The sequence below is a fragment of the Anomaloglossus baeobatrachus genome, chromosome 10 (assembly GCF_048569485.1).
Source record: "Anomaloglossus baeobatrachus isolate aAnoBae1 chromosome 10, aAnoBae1.hap1, whole genome shotgun sequence".
NCBI classification, from domain to species: domain Eukaryota; kingdom Metazoa; phylum Chordata; class Amphibia; order Anura; family Aromobatidae; genus Anomaloglossus; species Anomaloglossus baeobatrachus.
Genome location: NC_134362.1, coordinates 8,760,215 through 8,773,880, shown reverse-complemented (window position 1 = coordinate 8,773,880; position 13,666 = coordinate 8,760,215). Strand labels below are relative to the sequence as shown.

Below are 13,666 nucleotides of genomic sequence, written 5' to 3'. Positions count from 1 at the left end.
CCGTGCATGATATACAGTGGAGTACGGCTTGGCAGCCCGCCTGATCTAATAGAACGGCGTTACCTAATAGGCTGCGGGTTTGTGACTGTGTCATCTGCATGTGAACAGCGCTCTATGCAAGCCACTTGTGTGCAGTTTTATCATCTAGCAGTCACCTCCCCTCCATTCCATGGAGGTGTGTGCGTGATGTGCTTCTCCTGCACCTGTGATGCCTTCACTTAGTGGGGGTTTAGCTGTATCCTGCTAGAGCATCAGTTTTTGGCCAGGGCGATGTACACACTGCAGCCCAACTTGCTGTGTGTCACCAGCAGAGGGCAGCAGAGTCATGAGGCAGATCTATAACCAGGTGCAGTGTGTGTATGTCACCAGCAGAGGGCAGCAGAGTCTGCAGCAGATCAATAACTAGGTGCAGTGTGTGTATGTCACCAGCAGAGGGCGCCAGAGTCTGCAGCAGATCTATAACCAGGTGCAGTGTGTGTATGTCACCAGCAGAGGGCAGCAGAGTCTGCAGCAGATCAATAACTAGGTGCAGTGTGTGTATGTCACCAGCAGAGGGCGCCAGAGTCTGCAGCAGATCTATAACCAGGTGCAGTGTGTGTATGTCACCAGCAGAGGGCAGCAGAGTCTGCAGCAGATCTATAACTAGGTGCAGTGTGTGTATGTCACCAGCAGAGGGCATCAGAGTCTGCAGCAGATCTATAACCAGGTGCAGTGTGTGTATGTCACCAGCAGAGGGCAGCAGAGTCTGCAGCAGATCTATAACCAGGTGCAGTGTGTGTATGTCACCAGCAGAGGGCAGCAGAGTCTGCAGCAGATCTATAACAAGGTGCAGTGTGTGTATATCACCAGCAGAGGGCATCAGAGTCTGCAGCAGATCAATAACTAGGTGCAGTGTGTGTATATCACCAGCAGAGGGTGCCAGAGTCTGCAGCAGATCTATAACCAGGAGCAGTGTGTGTATATCACCAGCAGAGGGCAGCAGAGTCTGCAGCAGATCTATAACCAGGAGCAGTGTGTGTATGTCATCAGCAGAGGGCAGCAGAGTCTGCAGCAGATCTATAACCAGGAGCAGTGTGTGTATGTCACCAGCAGAGGGCAGCAGAGTCTGCAGCAGATCTATAACCAGGAGCAGTGTGTGTATGTCATCAGCAGAGGGCAGCAGAGTCTGCAGCAGATCTATAACCAGGTGCAGTGTGTGTATGTCACCAGCAGAGGGCAGCAGAGTCTGCAGCAGATCTATAACCAGGTGCAGTGTGTGTATGTCATCAGCAGAGGGCAGCAGAGTCATGAGGCAGATCTATAACCAGGAGCAGTGTGTGTATGTCACCAGCAGAGGGCGCCAGAGTCTGCAGCAGATCTATAACCAGGTGCAGTGTGTGTATGTCACCAGCAGAGGGCAGCAGAGTCTGCAGCAGATCTATAACTAGGTGCAGTGTGTGTATGTCACCAGCAGAGGGCAGCAGAGTCTGCAGCAGATCTATAACTAGGTGCAGTGTGTGTATGTCACCAGCAGAGGGCAGCAGAGTCATACAGCAGATCAATAACTAGGTGCAGTGTGTGTATGTCACCAGCAGAGGGCAGCAGAGTCTGCAGCAGATCAATAACTAGGTGCAGTGTGTGTATGTCACCAGCAGAGGGCAGCAGAGTCTGCAGCAGATCAATAACTAGGTGCAGTGTGTGTATGTCACCAGCAGAGGGCACCAGAGTCTGCAGCAGATCAATAACTAGGTGCAGTGTGTGTATGTCACCAGCAGTGGGCAGCAGAGTCTGCAGCAGATCTATAACCAGGTGCAGTGTGTGTATGTCACCAGCAGAGGGCAGCAGAGTCCGGAGCAGATCTATAACCAGGAGCAGTGTGTGTATGTCACCAGCAGAGGGCGCCAGAGTCTGCAGCAGATCTATAACCAGGTGCAGTGTGTGTATGTCATCAGCAGAGGGCAGCAGAGTCTGCAGCAGATCTATAACCAGGTGCAGTGTGTGTATGTCACCAGCAGAGGGCGCCAGAGTCTGCAGCAGATCTATAACCATGTGCAGTGTGTGTATGTCACCAGCAGAGGGCAGCAGAGTCTGCAGCAGATCTATAACCAGGTGCAGTGTGTGTATGTCACCAGCAGAGGGCAGCAGAGTCTGCAGCAGATCTATAACCAGGTGCAGTGTGTGTATGTCACCAGCAGAGGGCAGCAGAGTCTGCAGCAGATCTATAACCATGTGCAGTGTGTGTATGTCACCAGCAGAGGGCAGCAGAGTCATACAGCAGATCTATAACCATGTGCAGTGTGTGTATGTCACCAGCAGAGGGCAGCAGAGTCTGCAGCAGATCTATAACCAGGTGCAGTGTGTGTATGTCACCAGCAGAGGGCAGCAGAGTCTGCAGCAGATCTATAACCAGGTGCAGTGTGTGTATGTCACCAGCAGAGGGCAGCAGAGTCTGCAGCAGATCTATAACCAGGAGCAGTGTGTGTATGTCACCAGCAGAGGGCGCCAGAGTCTGCAGCAGATCTATAACCAGGTGCAGTGTGTGTATGTCACCAGCAGAGGGCAGCAGAGTCATACAGCAGATCTATAACTAGGTGCAGTGTGTGTATGTCACCAGCAGAGGGCAGCAGAGTCTGCAGCAGATCTATAACCAGGTGCAGTGTGTGTATGTCACCAGCAGAGGGCGCCAGAGTCTGCAGCAGATCTATAACCATGTGCAGTGTGTGTATGTCACCAGCAGAGGGCAGCAGAGTCATACAGCAGATCTATAACCAGGTGCAGTGTGTGTATGTCACCAGCAGAGGGCAGCAGAGTCTGCAGCAGATCAATAACTAGGTGCAGTGTGTGTATGTCACCAGCAGAGGGCAGCAGAGTCTGCAGCAGATCAATAACTAGGTGCAGTGTGTGTATGTCACCAGCAGAGGGCACCAGAGTCTGCAGCAGATCAATAACTAGGTGCAGTGTGTGTATGTCACCAGCAGAGGGCAGCAGAGTCTGCAGCAGATCTATAACTAGGTGCAGTGTGTGTATGTCACCAGCAGTGGGCAGCAGAGTCTGCAGCAGATCTATAACTAGGTGCAGTGTGTGTATGTCACCAGCAGAGGGCAGCAGAGTCTGCAGCAGATCTATAACTAGGTGCAGTGTGTGTATGTCACCAGCAGAGGGCAGCAGAGTCTGCAGCAGATCTATAACTAGGTGCAGTGTGTGTATGTCACCAGCAGAGGGCAGCAGAGTCTGCAGCAGATCTATAACTAGGTGCAGTGTGTGTATGTCACCAGCAGAGGGCAGCAGAGTCTGCAGCAGATCTATAACCAGGTGCAGTGTGTGTATGTCACCAGCAGAGGGCAGCAGAGTCTGCAGCAGATCAATAACTAGGTGCAGTGTGTGTATGTCACCAGCAGAGGGCAGCAGAGTCTGTAGCAGATCAATAACTAGGTGCAGTGTGTGTATGTCACCAGCAGAGGGCAGCAGAGTCTGCAGCAGATCTATAACCAGGTGCAGTGTGTGTATGTCACCAGCAGAGGGCAGCAGAGTCTGCAGCAGATCTATAACCAGGAGCAGTGTGTGTATGTCACCAGCAGAGGGCAGCAGAGTCTGCAGCAGATCTATAACCAGGTGCAGTGTGTGTATGTCACCAGCAGAGGGCAGCAGAGTCTGCAGCAGATCTATAACCAGGAGCAGTGTGTGTATGTCATCAGCAGAGGGCGCCAGAGTCTGCAGCAGATCTATAACTAGGTGCAGTGTGTGTATGTCACCAGCAGAGGGCAGCAGAGTCTGCAGCAGATCTATAACTAGGTGCAGTGTGTGTATGTCACCAGCAGAGGGCAGCAGAGTCTGCAGCAGATCTATAACTAGGTGCAGTGTGTGTATGTCACCAGCAGAGGGCAGCAGAGTCTGCAGCAGATCTATAACCAGGAGCAGTGTGTGTATGTCACCAGCAGAGGGCAGCAGAGTCTGCAGCAGATCTATAACCAGGAGCAGTGTGTGTATGTCACCAGCAGAGGGCAGCAGAGTCTGCAGCAGATCTATAACCAGGTGCAGTGTGTGTATGTCACCAGCAGAGGGCGCCAGAGTCTGCAGCAGATCAATAACTAGGTGCAGTGTGTGTATGTCACCAGCAGAGGGCAGCAGAGTCTGCAGCAGATCTATAACCATGTGCAGTGTGTGTATGTCACCAGCAGAGGGCAGCAGAGTCTGCAGCAGATCTATAACCAGGTGCAGTGTGTGTATGTCACCAGCAGAGGGCGCCAGAGTCTGCAGCAGATCTATAACTAGGTGCAGTGTGTGTATGTCACCAGCAGAGGGCAGCAGAGTCTGCAGCAGATCTATAACCAGGTGCAGTGTGTGTATGTTACCAGCAGAGGGCAGCAGAGTCTGCAGCAGATCTATAACTAGGTGCAGTGTGTGTATGTCACCAGCAGAGGGCAGCAGAGTCTGCAGCAGATCAATAACTAGGTGCAGTGTGTGTATGTCACCAGCAGAGGGCAGCAGAGTCTGCAGCAGATCTATAACCAGGTGCAGTGTGTGTATGTTACCAGCAGAGGGCAGCAGAGTCTGCAGCAGATCTATAACTAGGTGCAGTGTGTGTATGTCACCAGCAGAGGGCAGCAGAGTCTGCAGCAGATCAATAACTAGGTGCAGTGTGTGTATGTCACCAGCAGAGGGCAGCAGAGTCTGCAGCAGATCTATAACTAGGTGCAGTGTGTGTATGTCACCAGCAGAGGGCAGCAGAGTCTGCAGCAGATCTATAACTAGGTGCAGTGTGTGTATGTCACCAGCAGAGGGCGCCAGAGTCTGCAGCAGATCTATAACCAGGTGCAGTGTGTGTATGTCACCAGCAGAGGGCGCCAGAGTCTGCAGCAGATCTATAACCAGGTGCAGTGTGTGTATGTCACCAGCAGAGGGCAGCAGAGTCTGCAGCAGATCAATAACTAGGTGCAGTGTGTGTATGTCACCAGCAGAGGGCAGCAGAGTCTGCAGCAGATCTATAACTAGGTGCAGTGTGTGTATGTCACCAGCAGAGGGCAGCAGAGTCTGCAGCAGATCTATAACCAGGTGCAGTGTGTGTATGTCACCAGCAGAGGGCAGAAGAGTCTGCAGCAGATCAATAACTAGGTGCAGTGTGTGTATGTCACCAGCAGAGGGCAGCAGATCTATAACCAGGTGCAGTGTGTGTATGTCACCAGCAGAGGGCAGCAGAGTCTGCAGCAGATCTATAACCAGGTGCAGTGTGTGTATGTCACCAGCAGAGGGCAGCAGAGTCTGCAGCAGATCTATAACCAGGAGCAGTGTGTGTATGTCACCAGCAGAGGGCGCCAGAGTCTGCAGCAGATCTATAACCAGGTGCAGTGTGTGTATGTCACCAGCAGAGGGCAGCAGAGTCTGCAGCAGATCAATAACTAGGTGCAGTGTGTGTATGTCACCAGCAGAGGGCAGCAGATCTATAACCATGTGCAGTGTGTGTATGTCACCAGCAGAGGGCAGCAGAGTCATACAACATATCTATAACCAGGTGCAGTGTGTGTATGTCACCAGCAGAGGGCATCAGAGTCTGCAGCAGATCAATAACTAGGTGCAGTGTGTGTATGTCACCAGCAGAGGGCGCCAGAGTCTGCAGCAGATCAATAACTAGGTGCAGTGTGTGTATGTCACCAGCAGAGGGCAGCAGAGTCTGCAGCAGATCTATAACTAGGTGCAGTGTGTGTATGTCACCAGCAGAGGGCATCAGAGTCTGCAGCAGATCAATAACTAGGTGCAGTGTGTGTATGTCACCAGCAGAGGGCGCCAGAGTCTGCAGCAGATCAATAACTAGGTGCAGTGTGTGTATGTCACCAGCAGAGGGCAGCAGAGTCTGCAGCAGATCTATAACCAGGAGCAGTGTGTGTATGTCACCAGCAGAGGGCAGCAGAGTCATACAGCAGATCTATAACTAGGTGCAGTGTGTGTATGTCACCAGCAGAGGGCGCCAGAGTCTGCAGCAGATCTATAACTAGGTGCAGTGTGTGTATGTCACCAGCAGAGGGCAGCAGAGTCTGCAGCAGATCTATAACTAGGTGCAGTGTGTGTATGTCACCAGCAGAGGGCAGCAGAGTCTGCAGCAGATCTATAACTAGGTGCAGTGTGTGTATGTCACCAGCAGAGGGCAGCAGAGTCTGCAGCAGATCTATAACCAGGTGCAGTGTGTGTATGTCACCAGCAGAGGGCAGCAGAGTCTGCAGCAGATCTATAACCAGGTGCAGTGTGTGTATGTCACCAGCAGAGGGCAGCAGAGTCTGCAGCAGATCTATAACCAGGTGCAGTGTGTGTATGTCACCAGCAGAGGGCAGCAGAGTCTGCAGCAGATCTATAACCAGGTGCAGTGTGTGTATGTCACCAGCAGAGGGCAGCAGAGTCTGCAGCAGATCTATAACTAGGTGCAGTGTGTGTATGTCACCAGCAGAGGGCAGCAGAGTCTGCAGCAGATCTATAACCAGGTGCAGTGTGTGTATGTCACCAGCAGAGGGCAGCAGAGTCATACAACATATCTATAACCAGGTGCAGTGTGTGTATGTCACCAGCAGAGGGCAGCAGATCTATAACTAAGTGCAGTGTGTGTATGTCACCAGCAGAGGGCAGCAGAGTCTGCAGCAGATCAATAAGTAGGTGCAGTGTGTGTATGTCACCAGCAGAGGGCAGCAGAGTCTGCAGCAGATCTATAACCAGGAGCAGTGTGTGTATGTCACCAGCAGAGGGCAGCAGAGTCATACAGCAGATCTATAACTAGGTGCAGTGTGTGTATGTCACCAGCAGAGGGCGCCAGAGTCTGCAGCAGATCTATAACTAGGTGCAGTGTGTGTATGTCACCAGCAGAGGGCAGCAGAGTCTGCAGCAGATCTATAACTAGGTGCAGTGTGTGTATGTCACCAGCAGAGGGCAGCAGAGTCTGCAGCAGATCTATAACTAGGTGCAGTGTGTGTATGTCACCAGCAGAGGGCAGCAGAGTCTGCAGCAGATCTATAACCAGGTGCAGTGTGTGTATGTCACCAGCAGAGGGCAGCAGAGTCTGCAGCAGATCTATAACCAGGTGCAGTGTGTGTATGTCACCAGCAGAGGGCAGCAGAGTCTGCAGCAGATCTATAACCAGGTGCAGTGTGTGTATGTCACCAGCAGAGGGCAGCAGAGTCTGCAGCAGATCTATAACCAGGTGCAGTGTGTGTATGTCACCAGCAGAGGGCAGCAGAGTCTGCAGCAGATCTATAACTAGGTGCAGTGTGTGTATGTCACCAGCAGAGGGCAGCAGAGTCTGCAGCAGATCTATAACCAGGTGCAGTGTGTGTATGTCACCAGCAGAGGGCAGCAGAGTCATACAACATATCTATAACCAGGTGCAGTGTGTGTATGTCACCAGCAGAGGGCAGCAGAGTCATACAACATATCTATAACCAGGTGCAGTGTGTGTATGTCACCAGCAGAGGGCAGCAGAGTCATGAGGCGCGGCTCATCTCAGCAGTGTCAGTGCGCCCCAGAGGGGTAAACACGCAGTGATACAAAGTGATCCTCACCTGCCTCAAGACGTCCAGGACGAGCTCATTGAAGACTTCATTGATGGCCATGGACACCGTGGTGGAGTCGGTGCCTTTACTGAACTGACCGCTGCCGATCAGCTCGATGAGATCCCAGACAGACAGGCCCTTCTGCTGATCGCGGAGACTGATCTTATAGTCCTCAAACAAGGCCTGCTGCCACCCGCTGCCCATCGCCTCCGTCAGCTTCTTCAGGAGATACTCAATCTGCACACAAGAAACGTATTGTTAGAAGGTCAAAGAAGGCCCCACAACCAGCATACAGCGTCACTTATCCTGCATTACACTCCAGAGCTGCACTCACTATTCTGCTGGTGCAGTCACTGTGTACATACATTACTGATCCTGAGTTACCCCCTGTATTATACTCCAGAGCTGCACTCACTATTCTGCTGGTGCAGTCACTGTGTACATACATTACTGATCCTGAGTTACCTCCTGTATTACACTCCAGAGCTGCACTCACTATTCTGCTGGTGCAGTCACTGTGTACATACATTACTGATCCTGAGTTACCCCCTGTATTATACCCCAGAGCTGCACTCACTATTCTGCTGGTGCAGTCACTGTGTACATACATTACTGATCCTGAGTTACCTCCTGTATTACACTCCAGAGCTGCACTCACTATTCTGCTGGTGCAGTCACTGTGTACATACATTACTGATCCTGAGTTACCCCCTGTATTATACCCCAGAGCTGCACTCACTATTCTGCTGGTGCAGTCACTGTGTACATACATTACTGATCCTGAGTTACCTCCTGTATTACACTCCAGAGCTGCACTCACTATTCTGCTGGTGCAGTCACTGTGTACATACATTACTGATCCTGAGTTACCTCCTGTATTACACTCCAGAGCTGCACTCACTATTCTGCTGGTGCAGTCACTGTGTACATACATTACTGATCCTGAGTTACCCCCTGTATTATACTCCAGAGCTGCACTCACTATTCTGCTGGTGCAGTCACTGTGTACATACATTACTGATCCTGAGTTACCTCCTGTATTACACTCCAGAGCTGCACTCACTATTCTGCTGGTGCAGTCACTGTGTACATACATTACTGATCCTGAGTTACCCCCTGTATTATACCCCAGAGCTGCACTCACTATTCTGCTGGTGCAGTCACTGTGTACATACATTACTGATCCTGAGTTACCTCCTGTATTACACTCCAGAGCTGCACTCACTATTCTGCTGGTGCAGTCACTGTGTACATACATTACTGATCCTGAGTTACCTCCTGTATTACACTCCAGAGCTGCACTCACTATTCTGCTGGTGCAGTCACTGTGTACATACATTACTGATCCTGAGTTACCCCCTGTATTATACTCCAGAGCTGCACTCACTATTCTGCTGGTGCAGTCACTGTGTACATACATTACTGATCCTGAGTTACCTCCTGTATTATACTCCAGAGCTGCACTCACTATTCTGCTGGTGCAGTCACTGTGTACATACATTACTGATCCTGAGTTACCTCCTGTATTATACTCCAGAGCTGTACTCACTATTCTGCTGGTGCAGTCACTGTGTACATACATTACTGATCCTGAGTTACCTCCTGTATTATACTCCAGAGCTGCACTCACTATTCTGCTGGTGCAGTCACTGTGTACATACATTACATTACTGATCCTGAGTTACCCCCTGTATTATACTCCAGAGCTGCCATCACAGCGACATCCAACATGGCTGCCATCACAGCGACATCCAACATGGCTGCCATCACAGCGACATCCAACATGGCTGCCATCACAGCTTTCTCACTGATGATAAAACCCTGATACGAGTTACAAGAATTCATCAAAATAATATAGTGATGAATAATACTGATACGTTCGTGGTTTACACTGTGGAGATCCTCAGGGGCGGGGCTACAGCTCCTCTGGTTACACCCATGAGGGTCATGACAATTCTAACAGATTGTGAGTAAATTGAAATGAATATAAATATAATTAAAATAATGGTGTAAGCGACAAAGCAGGGTGGAGCGGCCCCACTGGCCCCCGCCCCCGTACTGCCGAGTACCCTTATGATACTATGAGGGTAATGTTTGGTGTCAGCTTCTGGTTTGTACATTGTCCCTGGGGCACAGAAAAGTGAAAGGAGCCACATACATTGACGCCTCGAGGTGAAGGGGGTGATCGCAGGATCAGAGCCGCGTACACTGACGCCTCGAGGTGAAGGGGAAGATCGCAGGATCGGAACCGCATACACTATCACCTCGAGGTGAAGTGGAAGATCGCAGGATTGGAGCCGCATACACTGATACCTCGAGGTGAAGGGGAAGATCGCAGGATCGGAACCGCATACACTGACGCCTCGAGGTGAAGGGGAAGAGCGCAGGATCGGAACCGCATACACTGACACCTCGAGGTGAAGGGGAAGAGCGCAGGATCGGAACCGCATACACTGACGCCTCGAGGTGAAGGGGAAGATCGCAGGATCGGAGCCGCATACACTGACGCCTCGAGGTGATGGGGAAGATCGCAGGATCGGAGCCACGTACACTGACGCCTCGAGGTGAAGGGGAAGATCGCAGGATCGGAACCGCATACACTATCACCTCGAGGTGAAGTGGAAGATCGCAGGATTGGAGCCGCGTACACTGACACCTCGAGGTGAAGTGGAAGATCGCAGGATTGGAACCGCATACACTGACACCTCGAGGTGAAGGGGAAGATCGCAGGATCGGAACCGCATACACTGACGCCTCGAGGTGAAGGGGAAGAGCGCAAGATCGGAACCGCATACACTGACACCTCGAGGTGAAGGGTAAGATCGCAGGATCGGAACCGCATACACTGACACCTCGAGGTGAAGGGTAAGATCGCAGGATCGGAGCCGCATACACTGACGCCTCGAGGTGAAGTGGAAGATCGCAGGATCGAAGCCACGTACACTGACACCTCGAGGTGAAGGGGATGATCGCAAGATTGGAGCCATGTACACTGACGCCTCGAGGTGAAGTGGAAAATCGCAGGATCGGAGCCGCATACACTGACACCTCGAGGTGAAGGGGAAGATCGCAGGATCGGAGCCGCATACACTGACACCTCGAGGTGAAGGGGAAGATCGCAGGATTATAGCCGCATACACTGACGTCTCAAGATAAAGGGGAAGATCGCAGAATCGAAGCCACGTACACCGACGCCTCGGGGTGAAGGGGATGATCGCAAGATTGGAGCCATGTACACTGACGCCTCGAGGTGAAGTGGAAAATCGCAGGATCGGAGCCGCATACACTGACACCTCGAGGTGAAGGGGAAGATCGCAGGATCGGAGCCGCATACACTGACACCTCGAGGTGAAGGGGAAGATCGCAGGATCGGAGCCGCATACACTGACACCTCGAGGTGAAGGGGAAGATCGCAGGATTGGAGCCGCGTACACTGACACCTCGAGGTGAAGGGGAAGATCGCAGGATCGGAGCCGCATACACTATCACCTCGAGGTGAAGGGTAAGATTGCAGGATCGGAACCGCATACACTATCACCTCGAGGTGAAAGGGAAGAAAGCAGGATCGGAACTGTATACACTGACACCTCGAGGTGAAGGGGAAGATGGCAGGATCGGAGCCACGTACACTGATGCCTCGAGGTGAAGGGGAAGATCGCAGGATCGGAGCTGCGTACACTGACGTCTCGAGGTGAAGGGGAAGATCGCAGGATCGGAGCCGCATACACTGACACCTCGAGGTGAAGGGGAAGATCGCAGGATCGGAGCCGCATACACTGACACCTCGAGGTGAAGGGGAAGATCGCAGGATCGGAGCCACGTACACTGATGCCTCGAGGTGAAGGGGAAGATCGCAGGATCGGAGCTGCGTACACTGACGTCTCGAGGTGAAGGGGAAGATCGCAGGATCGGAGCCGCATACACTGATACCTCGAGGTGAAGGGGAAGATCGCAGGATCGGAGCTGCGTACACTGACGTCTCGAGGTGAAGGGGAAGATCGCAGGATCGGAGCTGCGTACACTGACGTCTCGAGGTGAAGGGGAAGATCGCAGGATTAAAGCCGCTTACACTGACGTCTCAAGATAAAGGGGAAGATCGCAGAATCGAAGCCACATACACTGACGCCTCGAGGTGATGGGGAAGATCGCAGGATCGGAGCCGCATACACTGACACCTCGAGGTGAAGGGGAAGATCGCAGGATCGGAGCCACGTACACCGATGGCTCGGGGTGAAGGGGAAAATCGCAGGATCGGAGCCACGTACACCGATGGCTCGGGGTGAAGGGGAAAATCGCAGGATCGGAGCCGCATACACTGACGCCTCGAGGTGATGGGGAAGATCACAGGATCGGAGCCGCGTACACTGACGCCTCGGGGTGAAAGGGAAGATCGCAGGATCGGAGCAACGTACACTGACGCCTCGAGGTGAAGGGGAAGATCGCAGGATTGGAGCCACGTACACTGACGCCTCGAGGTGAAGGGGAAGATCGCAGGATCGGAGCCACGTACACTGACGCCTCGAGGTGAAGGGGAAGATCGCAGGATCGGAGCCACGTACACTGACGCCTCGAGGTGAAGGGGAAGATCACAGGATCGGAGCCACGCACACTAACACCTCGAGGTGAAGGGGAAGATCGCAGGATCGGAGCCACGTACACTGGCGCCTCGAGGTGAAGGGGAAGATCGCAGGATCGGAGCCACGTAGACTAACACCTCGAGGTGAAGGGGAAGATCGCAGGATCGGAGCCGCATACACTGACACCTCGAGGTGAAGGGGAAGATCGCAGGATCGGAGCCACGTACACTTATGCCTCTAGGTGAAGGGGAAGATCGCAGGATCGGAGCCACGTACACTTATGCCTCTAGGTGAAGGGGAAGATCGCAGGATCGGAGCCGCATACACTGACACCTCGGAGTGAAAGGTCTGGAGATAAACTAAGATCCCAGAGATACTAAGACAGCGCAACTCTCACAAACCCTCAGCTGAGAGATGTCACAAATACCATTATACACAATGAGCCGCCAGGCTATTAATAATGAGATGGCGGCTGTGAAGGGCGGAGACCAGTAACTCCTCTTCTTCCTCCCATTATACCGAACAAAGAGACACAAGAGAGGAATTCCCCAGAGATGACAATCACTGACTAACACAGACACGGGAAACATTCACTGTGCAGTAACCACCGATACCAGGAGTATACACAGTAAATACCCAGGTTATGCCGGCTGTACATATATAATTATATACAGGAGATGCCCGGGTTATACCAGCTGTATACACAGGACACACCCAGGTTATACCGGCTGTACATATATAATTATATACAGGAGATGCCCGGGTTATACCAGCTGTATACACAGGACACACCCAGGTTATACCGGCTGTACATATATAATTATATACAGGAGATGCCCGGGTTATACCGGCTGTACACATATAATTATATACAGGAGATGCCCGGGTTATACCGGCTGTACATATATAATTATATACAGGAGATGCCCGGGTTATACCAGCTGTACATATATAATTATATACAGGAGATGCCCGGGTTATACCAGATGTATACACAGGAGACACCCAGGTTATACCGGCTGTACATATATAATTATATACAGGAGATGCCCGGGTTATACCGGCTGTACATATATCATTATATACAGGAGATGCCCGGGTTATACCGGCTGTACATATATAATTATATACAGGAGATGTCCGGGTTATACCGGCTGTACATATATAATTATATACAGGAGATGCCCGGGTTATACCGGCTGTACATATATAATTATATACAGGAGATGTCCGGGTTATACCGGCTGTACATATATAATTATATACAGGAGATGCCCAGGTTATACCGGCTGTACATATATAATTATATACAGGAGATGCCCAGGTTATACCGGCTGTACATATATAATTATATACAGGAGATGTCCAGGTTATACCGGCTGTACATATATAATTATATACAGGGGATGCCCAGGTTATGCCGGCTGTACATATATAATTATATACAGGAGATGCCCAGGTTATACCGGCTGTACATATATAATTATATACAGGAGATGCCCAGGTTATACCGGCTGTACATATATAATTATATACAGGAGATGTCCAGGTTATACCGGCTGTACATATATAATTATATAC

The 13,666-nt window shown here is 51.5% G+C and overlaps 1 protein-coding gene across 1 annotated transcript in view; it reads right to left on the bottom strand.

The window, feature by feature from the left end:
* SWAP70 (switching B cell complex subunit SWAP70) overlaps positions 1–13,666 on the bottom strand; it is a 100,493-nt gene that overhangs the window by 15,085 nt on the left and 71,742 nt on the right. Inside the window, exon 4 of the mRNA XM_075327038.1 lies at positions 7,518–7,745. Within this exon, the coding sequence (XP_075183153.1) occupies positions 7,518–7,745 (228 nt within the window). The remainder of the gene's footprint in view (positions 1–7,517; positions 7,746–13,666) is intronic.